This window comes from Lepidochelys olivacea, assembly GCF_965140295.1.
Source record: "Lepidochelys olivacea isolate rLepOli2 genome assembly, chromosome: 10".
Classification (NCBI taxonomy): Eukaryota; Metazoa; Chordata; order Testudines; family Cheloniidae; genus Lepidochelys; species Lepidochelys olivacea.
The window spans coordinates 59,392,375-59,410,427 of record NC_140420.1 but is presented as its reverse complement, the minus strand read 5'-3'; the positions used below and the strand labels follow the sequence as shown (position 1 = coordinate 59,410,427).

Here is an 18,053-nt window from a genome sequence, read left to right as displayed (position 1 = left end):
TAATCGTGGCATATTGATTTTGTTGTATCTTGTTTGTGTATAATTTTAAAATGATTTTTTGTAATGGAATGGGTTGTTTGGCTGAGGGACAGCTAGTCCCTTTCTTAGATAATGGTATCTTAACAAGATATATAAATGTATTTAAAGATCCTGCCTAATTGGCTCTTATTTGTTTTGCTTCTTTCTAGAGCTATCCCCCACATTCAGTCTCGCCTACAGATATAAATGCCAGTCTTCCTCCAATGTCTAGCTTCCATCGCGGCAGTACCAGTAGTTCACCTTATGTCGCTGCCTCACATACTCCACCTATCAATGGATCAGATAATATACTGGGTAAGATTCTCTTAGGATTAAATAAGAATTCTTAAGGTGCAATTTGAAGTTATTTAACCAATAAAGGTTCCTTTTCTGTTGTTTTTTAGATCTGTAAGATACTAAGAGGTAGGCCTGGTCTCCACACAAATTTTTGCCCGGTTAACTAAAGGGAGGATATTTTTTAAACCAATTTAGTTAAATCAGTGCAACCACCCCATCCCACCCCAATGTGGACCCTCAAACTGGTTTGATTCTATTAAATCGGTTCAGCTTAAGTTGGTTTGTAATAGACTTAAACTGAACTGATTTCAGACACACTTAAACTGTGCCCATACTTAGGAATTGCACCCATTTAATAAATGGCCAGTGGTCCCCCAGGCTTTGTGAAATCAGTGCATAAACAGCATGTAGAAAGCTCCTGTTTTGTGATATAGATGCCATCGCTGTATTAATGGAGCATTGTGGTGGCTCGAGGCATTTTGTCTTTAGAGTGGATCTGCTACAAAATCTTTCATGGTGTATTATGTGCCCCCTCCCCTCATATTTGGCCTCAGATCACTGGCGAGTGCCAAAGGAAGAAGGTCAGTGGCAGGTTATTAACTCTCTTTAATCCCTTCACCGCGTATCCAGAGAGTACAAATGTGAACTCATTTTTTTCTCTTTTCATAGAAATTGTGAATAATGATGATGTATCTCATAAAATCACTTATTAATACAGCCATGGAAATTCAGTGGTTTCCATTCTCAAGATTGCATGACTACCTTTTTAATTTGGTATGGATTCACACTCAGCTTTACTTTCAGTCTTAGTGTAAGGGAAACTTAGGACTTGGCTACACTTGCAAGTTACAGCGCAGTAAAGGAGCCCCGGGCGCACTGGCTCACTACCCGTCCACACTGGCAACGCATGTAGAGTGCTCTGACTCCGTGGCTACAGCACTGCTGGTACTCCACCTTGGCGAGTGGAATAACGTTTGCTGCACCCCCCCTGCAGTGCCGCGGTGCCAGTGTGAACGAGGTGTTGCTTTACTGCGCTGTGATCAGCCTCTGAAAATGCCCCATAATCCCCTTAAGTCAAGTACCCACTCTTGTCATTGTTTGGAATCAGCTGTAGGAATGCGGAAATGCCCTTTGAAAGCTCCATTTCTGACAGCCGGCTGCTTATCTGCTCCAAGACAAAGCAACCATTAGTGTGGAATGCTGTGTGTGAGAGAGAGAGAGGCGGGGGTGCGAGGGAGGGCTCTGAACTTACAAGACAGCATGCTGACATGCTCTCAGCCCCCTCAAAAACCCACATACATACAACACACTCCCTGTCGCACTCCCCCCTCCATTTGAAAAGCATGTTGCAGCCACTTGCATGCTGGGATACCTGCCCATAATGCACCGCTCCCAATGCTGCTGCAAGTGCCGCAAATGTGGCCACGCCAGTGCGCTGCCAACTGTCAGTGTGGACAGACTGCAGTGCTTTCCCTACTGCACTCTACAAAGGCGGGTTTAACTCAAAACACTCTATATCTGCAAGTGTAGCCATGCCCTTAGTCTGGTTGGTTGTATTTGCCCTGATTTGGGGGCATATAATAAACCTGGATCCTTAAATGAGTCCAGTTCATAAAGCATTCTGTAATCCAGTGAGAGATTTGAAGTTTATTATAAAACATAAAATCAGGTGATCGATGAATGATTTGGATTTCATGGTGAACATTTTGCACAGCTTTGTATGAAAGTGCAATATTTGCTGGCAGAATTTGATGTCCACAGAATTTATCTGTATTCTTAAAGGGACATATTCAGGATAAAATTCATATTTTGAAACAAAAAAATTCCTCACCTGTGTTTCTAATTGGTTGAGCTTTTGAAGCCTTATGTTCAACTTGATGGCCTTTGGAATGAGGAGGCACACAGAGCCTTTGGCATGTGGCACAGGTGGAAATGGGGAGACAGAGTCCATAGCATGCAGGGTGGGGTGGCAGGGAGTCCTTGAAATAGAGGGTTTGGGAGGGTGACACACAGGGAACCTGTGGGAGGGAATAGAGGAATGCAAAGAGCTGCTGAGAGTCCCATGAGCTTGGCCTGCTTACATAAGCAGTTAAATTTGCAACCCTTTAGTGTTACTTTATATTATTAAAACTAATTAAAAATATTTTTCACAGTCTGTTTTCCTTTTGCATTTCATTCAGCCTGGATAATGAAACTAGGCAAATCTGTTTCACTCTTGTCCCTGACTAGCTTCACTTTCTCATCCTCGTGCTGGAACAATGCTGTTGTATTTGGGCTGCAAATGGTGCAGGGAAATGAGATTACCAAAATCTAAACACAAGACTGTGTTCACTCACGTTGTTTTGATATAATGAAAACATGTTCTATTGACATGAGGTTAATCATGACTTCCTGACAGTGTCCCATTAAAACAATGTGAACAGTGTGTTCAGCTGCATTTGCTAAAATTTAGATTAATAAAAGAAACTTAGTTCTTTGGCCTTAAAATAAGCATTGTGTTTATTTTCCCATTACAGGAAACAGAGGAAATGGGACTGGAAGCTCACAGACGGGTGATGCACTTGGAAAGGCATTGGCATCTGTAAGTAATGATTATTGACACAGTCTTCAGATTAATTTAAACCACATCTTTTTTAAAATGTTGATCATGGTTTCCCTTATTCATAGTTATCTTTTTGTTACTTATGAATACCTACAGTTAGAAGTTAAATATGTCCAAAACACAGTAACCTGAAGTGTTAATGTAACACTCCATGATACATTTGTTTACATTATGTCCATGTCAAGGCAAATGGAAATTATTGCTTTTATTTTTGGGAGGTTCCAATCAGAGTTTTGCTAGGCATTTGCCTATCCTGCAGAAGATCAAGATATCACAAATGAGCATGGATTGGGAAGTTGTGTGTACAAAGCAAACTTTACAAACACTGGGTGTTTAGCTTAATCATAAAGCAAATTCTTTTCCGTAATATGTACATAAAACTCCGCATTGGCCTGCTAAACCCAGGGTTGTGAGTTCAATCCTTGAGGGGGCCATTAGGGATCTGGGGCAAAAATTGGGGATTGGTCCTGCTTTGAGCAGGGGGTTGGACTAGATGACCTCCTGAGGTCCCTTCCAACCCTGATATTCTATGATTCAAGTCAACGAAATTTATCTGAGGGCAAAATTAGGCACAAGGTTTAAAGTGCATGCACAGTGGCCATATAACATTGGGATTTGAAGGTACTGTGGGAAAAACAACCTTTTAGACTTAATAAATAAAATGTCAAGTGATGTGTGCTCTGTTATAAGCTATCCAACTTCAATTTATGGAGCATTTTAAAAGGGGGATTTGTATTGCATGTCTGAAAGGCAAAATCAGTGCAAGCCATTTATTAAGTTAGTTTCAGTCACTGGAAGATGCCATTGCAAATAATGAAATAAAATGAAGTAATAAATTGAAACATTGCAAGTCCCTAAACTATTAAAAATTATTTAAACTTTTGTAGATGATAATAATAATAATAATAATAATAATAATATTAAAATGCAGTAAAACAGTGTGTGTTAATAGTATTAAAGGAGCCATTATTTTTAATAGCACAGTTCCGAGGACAGAACACATTTTGAAAACATTGTTTATATTCAGTGTCTGACTTAATACTCTGTATAGCAGAAATTCCAGATCTATGGGTGGTGGCTGGGAAAGCTCTGCCGACTTCTGTTGTTTAGCACTCTGGAAGCCTAATCCTGATTCAAGAGATAAAAATGACTCTCTTGCAGCTGCAAAAGACCATCTCTGGGCTGCTTTCTGTTTTTCCCATCTCAGTGCACTGCACGCAAATATGCACACTCATGCAGATGCGGTTAGTCTTGCTTCCTCTGATGGTCATATGTTAAAGGATGACCAGCTCTGATATGTCAGATGGACTTCACTGATGTCCATATCAGGTAGCAGATTTCTCTAAATCTGCCTGGCTTTGGAGAGAAAAATAATGTCGCTGTTGCTTTTTCCGATCAGGTACCTAGTTAACAATTCCAGGAGTGCAGAGGGCAGTCCTGTGTTTGGCTGCATGAACTGCCCATCTAGTAAAGAATTTGGGCCATTTTTGGCTCTGCTGAATCTGAAGGAAAAGCTTCTTGGACACAGCAGTGTTTACAAGCATTGTGCTGTTCATTATTCTACAGCTCTCCTAGAGCATATATGGTCCGCAGCCTGGCCAAATTTTTTGCTAAAATCTTGGCCTTATGGACTAGCCCAGACCCATGTGATCTTGTGAGATTTTCAGTTACTCTCCATCTTTTTCCTGTTGAACAGATCCACAGGTATTTTTCTCTTACTGTGACTAGCTTGGAAAACCAGGCTCATGTTTGGAGAAAATTCCAAATTTACTGTGAGTGGAAGTCAGGGCAGGAATGTTTAATCTAACTGGTGGGTGGGCTTTGGTTGTCATAGTAACTTAGTTCTGTCATCCTATGTTGTTGCTTGGCAGGAGCAGCCAGGTCATTCCATAAATCATTTCTGTCATAGCTGATGGTGATGCATTCCATCTGCTCTATCAGTGCATGCCATAGTCTGCACACTTCAAATCCCTTGCTTCATCCATCTGCTCCCTTTACCCCAAATACACACACACACAGCCCACTTTTCACAACTGTTCAGAAAGTAATACAGCAACATTACTTTTTGAGGAAGGGAATCATAATGTTTGGAGTGAAAATGGTGCATTTAAATTTCAGTGGCTAATAAACTTTGTGAAATTGTATCTGTTTTTGCAAAGATTTTTTTAAAATGCTTAAATTGTCTTGAATTTTTAAAGCCACTATCTGTCTTTTTAGATGTTAAACACCACTACTAGTATTATTAGGAGGAATTTCTAGTTCTAAGATTCTGTTGCTGTACATCTTACAAAGGCCTTTCATGTGTGAAACATCAGAGGCTACACCATTTGTTCCTCAGTTTAGGTATTAAAGACCATACAGAATACTGTGTGATTAAACATGTAAGGCCAGATAATACATTTGCAAAGGTTCTTTTATTTTAGGTTTAAGCCTGGATAATTGTGGTCTTAATCTCAGGGTAGGCAAGAAAGAGAATTGTACATGAAAGTATTTACACAAAGTTCCGAAAGCCCTGTGGATTATGCATTAGTTTGGATAATGAACTAGTGTAGATAGAAAGAGAAGAAAATCTGGGTATTTGTGCCATTTCTAATGTGTTTCCCTGAACATTTGCCAAACAATAACCCTTTAAGATTGTGCCCATGGAGGGTTATATGGAGGGAGAAACATCTGGTTTATTTCAGTGCCTAATGCCAAATCAAAACACTTGGTCTTTAATTTAGAGGAGATCAAACAGGAGAGCTGTTTAACTTTGTTGATTATATCAGACCTCTTTGTGATAACTTATGTTTTGATTCCTACCTCAATACTAGGGTAAAGGCCTTTGTGTGATCTGGGTAGTTAAATGGCCAGTGGTCCCCTAACAAAAGAAAAGAAAATGTAGGGAAGTTGACTTTTAAAAGTAATTCATGAATTAAGTTTCTTTGTTGCTTTAGACTCAATAACATTAGCATAACAAAGCTTAACTGAAATGTACACAGTAGTGTTTAAAAAATTGGACTAAGAGCTCCAAGGTTTGGCGCTGCGGGCTCTCAATTGTGCAGCTTTTGTCTAAGGCCCTTTTCATTAGATACTGGCATATTGGCACCCTGCTGATTGGAATGGACCATGACTGATAGGAGGAGGAGTTTCATTTGTTGCAGTAAAATGAGTCATGTTACCGTTTAAGCCTGGCAGAAGGCATCAGAGTTGTTCATCATTGGTCATTTAACAATACAGCAGCCATGGGTTGCATGCAGAATGTGTTCTGATTTTGTATTTAACCTGTGGCTTTTAACAGGTTTGTTTGGGGTTTTTTACATGATTTTTAAAAAAGATTGCTATGTAGATAGCTGAAAAAAATGGATTATCTGGCTATGCAGGAAGAAGCCAGGAGACACTGGGAGCTTTTCTTCACTACTGGGTAAGTCGACCTAAGTTACGCTACTAGTTATGCTATGTAGTTTAGGTCGACTTACTCCGATGTCTTCACTGCTCCATGTTGATGGGAGACGCTCTCCAGTCGACTTACCTTAATCTTCCCGGGGAGCTGGAGTACTGGGGTCGATTGGAGAGCGCTCTGCTGTCAATTGAGTGGGTCTTCACAAGTCCTGGATGTGGTTTAATTAGGCTGCAACTTTATCCCTAAATGTCTGGGGGTACCCGGCAGATAAGCGTGCAGTGCAGGTAATTCCATAATTGTTTATGTATACCCAGTGGGATGAGGCTACTGTCAGCCCACCCTCTTTGCCCATCCTGGTCCCTAGCCAACCCACTGCTGGGACTTCGTCATCCTGTGTCCGCCCCCCCCCCCCCGAATTAGGGTTAAGGGGAGTTATAAAGTCAGATGTTCGATCCTGCCATACCAGTCGTAGAAACTCCAACCCTCCCTCCCCGTTTCCACTCTTTTAATACCTACTTTAAATCCTTTACCAATCCATTTAATCTGATCATTATATCCCTTCCCTATGGAGTACTTGCTCTGGGCATCCTCCCCACACCTTCATAATGAGTTGTGACATCACAGCCTAACCTCCGTTTCATATTCACCCCAGTTCAGCCTCCAACCTGCTTTGGGGAAGGCAAAAAGCTCTCACATTGCCTTGGCCAATCTGATGCTGAAGGAAAAAGTCCTTCCCAGCCCCACAAGAGAGGAGTGACTAACATAATTCACACAGCAGATCATGACAAACCCTGGTATTTAACTACTCCCATGGGTGAGAGGATGGATTCTGCTCCACCTGGTCCAGGTAAAAAAGGGCTTTTCAAGCACCAGCAAGGACCTAAATAGTTCCTCCTCTTCTAGTCACTTGTGTCAGGGATGGTCAGCGTCCACATGCTGACCTGGTCTGACGCTGTTGCAGCAAGTCCCTCTCTGGCTCTCTAGCCCTTAAAGGAACGCACACCTTTTCCAACAAACCAGACAACAGCCCCCACCACTTAATGTGCGATAAGATCAAATTTTCTTTTGGCATGACATGTTTTGTTCAGACATAGAATTTATTGTGTATACCACCCTTTTCTTTGGAACGTTTAAAGTTTACATAGCAAATTTAGCAACACAGTGTAATCAAGTCTTAATCGTAATTTTATACTGATTTGAAGTTCTTTCATTTAAGTCATTGGTCTGTGGAATAATTCTGGTTTTTTACATATATTTTCTATCTCATGTGCAAAATGTGGTGTGTGGGGTTTTTTGGAGTGTGGTTTTGGTATTTTTTGTTTATTAACTTATATAAGTATGAAGGACCAAGAAAGTATATGCAGCCCATAAAGTCCTGCCTTTGACACTCATGAAATATTATACTAATCCACCAGCTTCCGGCTTATCATCATTTTACCACTGAAATGTCAGATTGTGTTTGTGCAAAGTCAGAACTAGTGGGTGAATGGAGTTTCAGACTGCCAAACAGCCATCTGAAGGTTCAAATGTTTTTGTCTCTTCTAGCCCTAGAGTGAGAGAGATTTGAACTTATGACCTAGAAGAAAAATGTTCCATATCCCATGACCAGTACCTATACCTATCCAGTTCCTTCTCCAGAACAGATTTTCAAGGCGCTTACAATTTTAGATTTTAATTGGAAACTTAAAGATTTAATTTGCTGTTTTATCCAAAGTCACTCAACTGTATTATTATATAAAGCATAGAAAGATATTGTTGCCAAGTTAGTAATAGCTTTAAAAGTTCAAAAATGTGTATTATGTATATATTTTGGAAGCTATTTGTCTAGAAATCAACCAAGGAGAATCTTTATGTGCAAAATAATAGTTAGTAATAACAGCACAATTTCAGATGACTATTTTTTTTTTTGGTCAGGTGATACCAGTAATTAGAGATCAGTCTTTTTCACAGTATTCTCTCTTATTAAGGATTATTTTTTTTAAAAATTAACCATAATTTGTCAAGTTTTATAGGGTCTTTTGTCCATGTAAAGGAGAGTCACAGTTATTTCTCCAAATTTTCCTGAAGTTGTTTTTATACGTTATTCTCATTAATTATCTGTAGACTTGTTAACTTGACTTCCACAATTCTTCTTGAATTTAATCCTAAAGTTCTTGTAGTTTGTAAAAAGCATATTCGGCACTGCTTGTTTTGACAAGTACTTGAAAATGAAAGATCTATGGACTCTGTGGCCATTTTTAAAACCTTCTAAGTAATAAAACAGAGCTACGATTAATGAGCCAATCTTTTCATCAAATTAACATTAGTGGTGGCAACTGAAAGTATAAAAATGAGTCCAAATCAACAGATTTTTATTTTTTTTATTAGTTGTCACATGTATTGATAGATATGTGCATCCTTTTGTTGTTAGATTTATTCTCCTGACCATACCAGCAGTAGTTTTCCATCAAATCCATCAACACCAGTTGGATCACCATCACCTCTCACAGGTAGGATCTACAACTTGTCAGTATTTTATTTGCTCTTTTGAAAACTTCCTCGTTAGTTTGACTTCACAATGAAATCTGTGGTACTTTCCATGCATATCTAATGGCAATATGGCTGTTACAGTAAACTTTCAATCTATCGTTTGTAGAATGTACTTGTATTGTACCTTGATTAAAAATGGTTTTCATTAATGTATTTGCTTGTTTAAATTTTAGCCAAAAAAACCTCACTCCAAACCCTTTTGTTTGTCTAATTTGTCTGATTTAACTAGTCTTGGCAGAATTTGATTTTTAGTTTTTTACAATTTTGATGGATATATCATGTTTATTATTTAGCATTTTAAAATATGCTTATCTGTTTAAATTTTTAAACTTACATGAAATTCTGGGGTTGAAGCATTTTTTTATTTTATCCATTTAAATTTTCATGGTTATGGGAAATTACAGGGGAAGTTAGAGTAGGGATTCAGACAATAATGATTTAATTATAGTAGACATTGAAATTCAAAAAGTTAAAACTTTATAGCTGTTAAAACATGAATTGTCAACATCATGTCAAAATATACAAAATAAATATCCTTAGATCAAATTCTTATAGGTTCTCAAGCAACATTTTTCTTTCTTTGCCTGTTTGCAAATTTTGAATATCATCTCTGGGTGCATGAGGATAATGAACTTGATATTTACAAATGTTGACTACTAAAAATCTAATCCTCCCAAGCCTAGATTTAACAGATTTGAGGGGAATACCTTGATGTATTTCTTTCCTTGTTTGTAATACAAATACTTATTGCTATTAAAGTTATAATAAGTTCAATATCATTTTTGCATAATTATTTTATGCTGTCTTTGGCCAATTATTTAAAAAAATTCTCATTTGCTAGGAATTTGAAGTTCTCACATAATAGTAATCTTATTTGTAAATACAGAATAGTAAAACTTGACATGTTAAAAAGTCTGTACTCTGTTAAATGTTTTTCTCTACCATTTGAGAGAAACAGCACTCGGTGATCTTTTTTTCAGAACAGCATACAAGATAATAGGGGATAGCTTTCAAAAACAAGCTGTGCGTTCCCTGTGGTGAAAATACAGTAGCCTGTAAAGTCATTCAGTTTTTGGGTGGGGCAGGTTTTCATTCATATTTCTCATGAACGTTTTCATAATGTGAGGAACATACTTGCTGTTTTCAAAATACATACTCTGTATTGCAGCCATTTCTGACCCCCACACTTTGTGTTAGTTGTGTGAATTTGGTAAGAAGCATTCCAGTGTGGAGATGAACGATGAGCAGCTGCTTAGAGCTATTAGTGAGTATTGCAGCTTTCACAGACACTGTGGCCTCAGCTGTCTAGTAAAAGTTGAACAGCTGTTCTGTACATAGAGAGGATTGTGAAAGCCCCATTGACTTAAATTTGTTGTTTAACAAAGAACTGGAATTAGGGGCAGGATGATGTAACTTTAACCCTGTTCATTCCTGTAGTACAATTTTGCTAAATTATTGACATTTTTTACATCAGCCTATTTTCCCACTCGCTGTTATCGGATGTATTCACACAAACTCCTCATTGATTTTCCTTTCCCTGCTGACCAGTTTTCAACAAGGGCTTTTTCTTTTTTTAAATTTGTTGATAGTGGAAGTTGTCGACTGTCCTTGACTCCAAGTGTCTTGTAATTTAGAGAAGTAAATCAGTAAATGTCTTTGCATTTAAAAAAAGTGTCAAATAAAGAAACTCACCTCATCCAGTCTTTTGGCCATATTTAGTGGATGCTGTGCTAGTTTTCCATGCGTTCAGTTGATGAATGAACGTCTCCTGGCTGACATGGCATACCTGAACAGCTGCTTTAGGTGTTTTTTCTGTAATAACTGAAAAATGCATGTTAAACTGCGTAATGAAGGGATTAATGCATTTCTTTGATTCAGTGGTTACAGTTGAAGAAAAATGTCTTGTGTATCCTTGTTCTGCTGACATGGCAGGTCAGAGCCTATAAGTTTATGCAGTATATATTTTTTTATCTTTTAACAACGAGGCAAAACTTGAAAGGGGGGTGCTTTGTGGATAGAGGAGAGTAAGTAAAACATTTTAAAGTAGTTACTGTGAAAAAGATCCAAATTGGGGTTCCTGATTAAGGATTCCACACCACTTAATCTTTGTGAGCACTGTAGACTTTCTTGAATGACTTTCATTAATGGAACTAACTTTCAGTTTTGGGGAATGGAGACTTGAGTCCCTGCACTTCTGACTCTGCCCCAGCACCACTGCCCTTGTCTCCTAGATTCTGCAGTGATTGGCGAGCCCCCCAGTATTCCCAACCTGATTCCAGCCTTATTTCTAGGTTCTAATTGGTAACCCACTAGTAGGTTCCACCAAATAGCACTGGGATCCTCTTCAGGGGAGAGACCAGCATCTCTTTTAGAAACACCTCCAATCTTGATTTTAAATTTGCCTGTGATAGAGAATCAATCACAACCCTTGATAAGTTGTTCCAATGGTTAATTACCCTCACTTGTGAGTTAGGAATGCTGGGTCCTATTCCTAGCTATGCCACTCATACCCAGTGAGGCAAAATTCAGAGTTGTTATTATTATTATATTTATCGTTATTGACACTTTTGGCAGCCATCTTTTATCTGGATCAAAAAACCCCAAAAACCCCACTACCATTACTGACTTGATAAAAGTATTAAAAAGTAAACACATGAAGTATCCTAAAATAAAAAATAGCGTTTTCTGAATAGTGTATTAAAAAACTTGATATTTGTTATAATCGTTGGTGGAAAGAAACCCCAATCAAAAAATAGTTTCAGTGAAATAGGGTGAATAGTGATATTTTTTGCCAAATCTAAAATGGCTGCTGACACATTTAATGGTATTCTTAGAGTTCACCTCTCTTCCCTTTTATATAATTAAAAGGCCTTGTTTATTTATTAGTCTAGTTATTCTAGGCTTGGGTAACTAATAACTCATTCATTCTTTCATTGCTAATTAGGGACCAGGGATCAAGCTTTCAGAAATAATGAGGTTGCCTTAAAACTTGACAGATCTTTTTAAAATGATAACTTTAGTGTTTTTTATTTGCCTTCTGACTTTTGAGTCTTTAGGTTCACATTCCCAAACTTTTCTTTGCAACAGCAACAGGACTAGAGATGCTCATGTCTTTACAAAAAGAGTTGCCATAACAAGAAGACTCCAAGAGCTGGAGCTTTAAGAAAAACACCAAATATTGTGAACTAACAGTAAAATCATGAGCAGTGGTAACTCCTCTGTCTCACCTTCCCTTGCCTGAATTGAATCCCAGTCTGCAAAAACTGGCTCACATGCATGACTTTTCAACATGGCATCAATGGACCTATAACATGTGTGTAAAGTTACACATGTACACATTTGCATGATTGGAGCCCTGGCATTTTGAGAATCCATTCCTATGGGATTGGAGGCATTCACTCAGTGAACTCTGAGGGCGGGGGGAAGCCCATTGCTGGCTCCAACATATGTTTGAAAGGTAAGGAGTTGGGGAAGGCTGGGATGGGAAGGTGAAAACAACAGCATTGGGGTTGTTATATATGATCCTTGGAAATCTTCACTTCTTTGGCTTATTTGTTTTTTCCTACTGTTATGTGGGTGCTGCACCAAAAGCTGTAGTTATTAATTGCAGGGCTAGTGGTGCCAGAATGCTTTTTCATGAACAAACTTCTGTAAGAGGGAGTGGGGAGAGGCAAGCAGGAAATGAGTGCCATCTGGCAACCTACATGGCCATGGAAACAAAATACACCAGTAATATTGAAAAGTCCCCCATTATTACCAGAAGTGTGCAGGTTGCATTAACTGCAGGTTGCACTCAGATATTTTTGTGAGGGGTCCCAGCCAAATAGTTTTGCTCTGGGCATAATTATAGTGAACAACACCTCTGTTGTCCAAAATGAAGTAGTACATCGAACGCTAGATGAATATGTGCAGGTTTAGAAGATTCATGTTCTGATTAGATAAGTAGGCTGCTTTCTTTCCTGAGGTTTTCAGTTTACATTCTGCTTTTATTTATTCCTTTCTGACTAATATTTAGAATACTACTTTAGGGAGTGGTGTACTCATTCCCTCCTATCAGTAACTGGCACTTGTTAAAGCTGCAATTAATGGTTTCCATAAGAAGTTGCTGTCTCCTAAAATGGCTTTTTGGCATTGGGTTGGTATGATCCTCGAGCTGAGCCTAAAAATTCTGGAAGATATTTAGACAACATTTTTGTAAGATTTAACTAAGTATTATCCTCAAAAGTAGGATGTGACAGGTAATGCTGAGGAGATTATAGATGCAAGACCAAGAATAGCTGTACGAGGTGAAAATTTGTGGTTACACTCTGGTACTCTGATAATTATTTTGAGAGAAAATCCTAGAACAGTCATGGCAGAAAGGTGCTTGTATGAAATCAGAGATCCTCTTTTTAACTTAAATTTTGAAAGGAGATATCTGAGATGTTTTTGCAGTTGTGCAGTAAGCAGTCCTTTTCTTAAATGAAACCCTTGTTTTAAAGGGTGACTGTTTGTGGATCACTGAACAAAGGAACTATAACATTATTAAACTTCTTCCCGGTTTTCCAGGAACAGAGCTATGGCTGTTGTTAAAGGAACGAGCCCCAGGCTCTTCCTTTAATGAGTTGTTTTGGATTGTATGTCCATAATTTATTAATGTAATTGCTTTATTATTACATTTGTATGGCTAAAAGGAAGCTGTCTTTAATGGACATAGAAATACATGTAGCCTTTATAAAAGATGCATTGTTAGCTGATGAGAAAAATACATGTACTACGTCAGGCTTTGTGTTTAGAAAGTTCTTTTTCAGTCATTGCAGTTCATATCTATTTATTCCTAAATTGTACATGGTTATGAATATTCTATATGGCAGATTGGAATGTTTATATTTTAAACTTGCAATAAATATATGGGTAATTTGAATAAAATTGCTACTTTGCTTCATAGATAAAGAATTGTTTTTCTTCAGCTGAAATGAAACTTGTTCTAATTTACCTTAAATACATCTGAGATAACAGCCAGATCATATTTATCTTTAGCTTCCTAAATGTGACATGCGTAATGTGTACAGAAAGATTTCAGTTGGAGTAGATGGAAAAAATTAATTTAGAATAAAACAAAGCAAAGTAACGCTTGCAACTTAATGAGAGATGTCATGGAGAAATGACATACAAAACAATTTTTATCTTCAGTTCCACACCCAGCTGATTTTTAGTTATAAATAAACTAGTATATACTCTTAACTGCCACAAGGGCATAATTGCACATCACTAATATAAAACAAAATTCAATAACATTTTTATCATGATACTTGGAAGAGACAGGAGCTTCACAGGTATAATTAACTGCATTAGTCCACTGGCTTTTTTGAAAATCAGAAAATATAACTTGTATATAATAAGTAACAGTACCTGGGATCTTTTCATCAACAAGAAACATTAAAATTGCAGGTGCCAGTTATCTGAAAATGGTCAGTTACAAAGAAAAATGAAGAAACTTGATCTCCTTTGCCAACCCTTAAATTACCCTGTCTTCATACAAATTATGTTGTAATTTCACGATGTTAAAATGTGTATGTTTGGTTCATAAATGTGTGTGTTAACCTGTACAATTTTGGCAGGGGCCAGTCAGTGGTCTAGGACTGGAGGACAAGCTCCCTCATCTCCAAACTATGAAAACTCTCTCCACTCTTTGGTAAGAATTGTTTGAAGCTACATATTACTTTCTAGCTAACAGTTGAAGGTTCATTTTTGTATAAATCCTGCATATCATTAATGAAAACAGTAGGATATCATTACAAATGAATTCTTTGCTAACAAATGGTCTGGTTCAATTGAACAATATAAGACATGTAGGGTGTGTCTTTCACCATCTGTTCCTTGGGCATCAGGCTTCTATCCTAAGGACAGCTGGTGCTAAAACACTGTTATGAGATTCCAGTACCTTTTCACAAACCCATAGCTAATTCTTATCTAAAGCTCACTTTGTAGAGTAAAGATTTAATATCTTTGCATTTATATCTACTTTTTTTTTCTTATGTGGTAATCCTATGGGTTTTTTCTCATTATACTATGACTAACGTATTACAATTGGACATTTTTACATTTAAGTATTATTAACTTATTGTTATTGGGGAACATTAATTACTATATTGTACTGAAAAGGACAGACTTTCTATACAGAAGAAAACACAGGAAAGAAACTACAGTATTGGGGGGATGGGAGGAATTTGCATGTAATAGGTTTGAAAAATCTCTGAAGGGTTTTAGTTGCTGTCTTTCCTTTGCTGGTACAGTGTCAGGAAGGGGAAAAAGAACTGATAGAATATTGAGCAAGGCTTTGGTTAGTTGTTAATAATTCTAGTTTCCAAAAATATATAATTCCTTTTTTCTGTGACTAACAGAAATAAATATAAAAGAAATCAATTTCCTTTTCTTCACACATTTTGCAATTATATGTAAACAATATGTGCATCTTAGAATGCTAACATTATAACTGCAGTGTTGAGCATTTAGCCTTTTCATACCTTAATAAGATCTCTGTTGCATTAACTTGACTAACATTTTATGCTGACATGCACATCAGCTGTTTCCTCACCTCTTTTTTGAATTAATCTTAACCTGTGCTTTGCTTCCTGTTCTGTCTTGACTTTGCCAGAAAAATCGAGTTGAGCAGCAACTTCACGAGCATTTGCAAGATGCAATGTCCTTCTTAAAGGATGTCTGTGAGGTACTATTTCTCTTCAGATGGTGCCTTTTTGTGTTTCTACTTACATATTTCTATTAAAATCTTAAATTAGCACAGTGTGTGTCCAGTCTTTTGCCTCCAACACTTTGCCATTTTAGTTTCTAGAGCACTGCAAGACCAGAATCATCTTTGCTTATTTCTCTAGAGAAACAATAAAGATAGACATAGAGAACTATTTTGTGGCAGTGTACAGAATTTGTGCATTTACTAGGGAAAATATTCCAACATATGTTCATACATTTAATTTCTGAAGTTTATAACAAAATTTTGGAATTTGTGTAGAGTTGGATTTGGAACACAATCACTTAAAGCCTTGGGCTAAACCTGTATCTGGCTTCTGTAACCATATACCCTCAAAAAGGTCACTACCTTTCTGAATTCTCATTAGGAATTTTTGCCCAAATGGTGATACTGATTTTATATTTTTTCTCATGTGCTACAAGGCTTTTTAGTTTTGGTACTCATTCTGGGGTTTTTTTTCTGTTCAGGCTGTGTAGTAGAAACTAAATAGCATTATTGACCTTATAGTAAGCTTTGTTTTAAGAAGCAATCTCCTCTTTGTTTCTGAGATGGCTTTCATTTCACATCTCTAGATATCTTAGTCTTTTTCCAGTTTATTTATAGTGCTAGTAGGTGCTTCTGAAGCCTTCCTTTTTCATTTTGCATTTCATTTGCTGTCTTGCATATCTCCCAAAGTAGAAACCATTACAATATAATGAATTAAGCAGATGTATATAATAAATGACCTTTAGTGCTCCTCTTAACTCTCAACAGCAGTCTCGAATGGAGGATCGCTTGGACAGACTTGATGATGCCATCCATGTGCTACGAAACCATGCTGTGGGGCCTTCAACAAGCCTGTCAGGTGGCCATGGAGACATACATAGTTTATTGGGGCCATCCCATAATGGGCCAATTGGAAGCCTAAACTCAAATTATGGAGCATCTAGCCTTGTCACAACCAATCGACAAGCTTCAATGGTAATATTTTTTTAAAAACACATTAATAAATAAGTGTTTTGTCTGTAACGGTTGCCTTCTAATCTCTTTAAATCATGGTAGAGCCTAAAAAGTTACAGCTTGACTGGAATTTGTGCAATGTACACTTTCTGTGAAATTTATCAAGAATACTAGAGGTGCATTGATGGTAGAAAAAGAAATGGCAGACTGCTGCACCTGCTACTGGTTTCCAATTAGAGGGGATTTGGGTGGTGGGGCATGGAGGGAAAGAGGAGAAAAACTTAGACTTTGGCCTGGTCAGTGGCCCATAAAATCCTGCTGTGACCATATGCAGAAAGCTGAGACTTTCTGCTGAGAGCATTTGAGCTTATACATGCATTTTTTCCAGATGTGTAATAATTGGCAGAACAGTTTTCTCCTTGAAATGGTGAATAGGGAGATTGAGTGGGAAAAGCAGTCAAGAAGGACAGAATTTCAAGCGTTCTGGTCTGGAAAAGCTGTTTATTGTAAATTGGAACTAGTCTTCAATAGCAGATGCTGGCAGAAGACTGGAAGGAAGCTGTTGGAATGTGGAACCATAGTGTGTACAGACTCAAAATTTAACTTCTTTTTTTTTCCAAATGAAAACGGGTTTTGAGCACAGCTGTAGTGTAAGTAACAATCAAGAGGAAACCAGTTTTAGATTAATCCTTAAGAAGAGTGAAATAATTCAGTCTATCTTTTTTAGTTTCTTTTTAACATGTGAACCATTCTGAGAAAAATGGCATTAACTCTTTTGTAGATCAAAAATATTTGTTGAAAGCATTACACTACATAGCAAATTAAATCTGCTCATAACGTTTTGCTTCCTTCACCCTCCCCCCACCCCAAGCTTAAACAAAAAAATTTTTTAAAATGCTTATTTTGGTGTGCCATGTGTTTGCATGTTTACACCATAATTTTAAAGACCAGTTACATGCTATGAAATTTTCTATTATAAAACAGATTCACAGCTGGGTACTGGGTGATCAAGGTAAAATTTCACCTATCATCAAAATAATTAGGTACCCCAATTGCTTAAGGGTTTGTATTCTATAAAACAGAATTAGTTCCATGTGTTCTCCTTCAGAGGTCAGATTTCCATTTATATTAATTTTAGAGCCAGTGCAGTAAACCTCAAAAGAGGTACTTTCCTGTAAACGTTTGGTTTTTGGGTTTTTTGGGTTTTTTTGGAGGGGAGTAGGGGGCGGTTCAGCAGCATATGCAACTTCAGGCATTCCCATCATTTCACAACAGGCTTTAAGTAATGAAGCGGGTTATGTATAAAATCTTTGAAATTAGAATGCTCTCTTCTTTATGTTGCCCATGCATTTAAGGAATGCTGTAAAAGGGAGAATTTTATGGTATTCCAGTACATAGAGACTGAAGTTGTGTATTTATGGTGGAAAACTGTAGCCCTTTTAGTTGAAATAATGTGTTTCTCTGAAACTGCAGTGACAATACTGTTTTAGCAAAGGAGATTTTTCTGTCTGGGGTGTGAAACCTTCTGATCTTTCTCT

The 18,053-nt window shown here is 37.5% G+C and overlaps 1 protein-coding gene across 19 annotated transcripts in view; it reads left to right on the top strand.

The window, feature by feature from the left end:
* Positions 1-18,053, top strand: part of TCF12 (transcription factor 12) — a 284,639-nt gene that overhangs the window by 246,508 nt on the left and 20,078 nt on the right. For 15 of the 19 annotated variants that reach the window (XM_084642020.1, XM_084642023.1, XM_084642019.1 and 12 more), the window contains 6 exons: positions 189-333; positions 2,832-2,896; positions 8,710-8,788; positions 14,429-14,502; positions 15,466-15,537; positions 16,330-16,536. In XM_084642020.1, coding sequence (XP_084498146.1) covers positions 189-333; positions 2,832-2,896; positions 8,710-8,788; positions 14,429-14,502; positions 15,466-15,537; positions 16,330-16,536 — 642 coding nt within the window. The remainder of the gene's footprint in view (positions 1-188; positions 334-2,831; positions 2,897-8,709; positions 8,789-14,428; positions 14,503-15,465; positions 15,538-16,329; positions 16,537-18,053) is intronic. The other 4 variants (XM_084642025.1, XM_084642010.1, XM_084642016.1 and 1 more) reach the window with 2 other exon arrangements.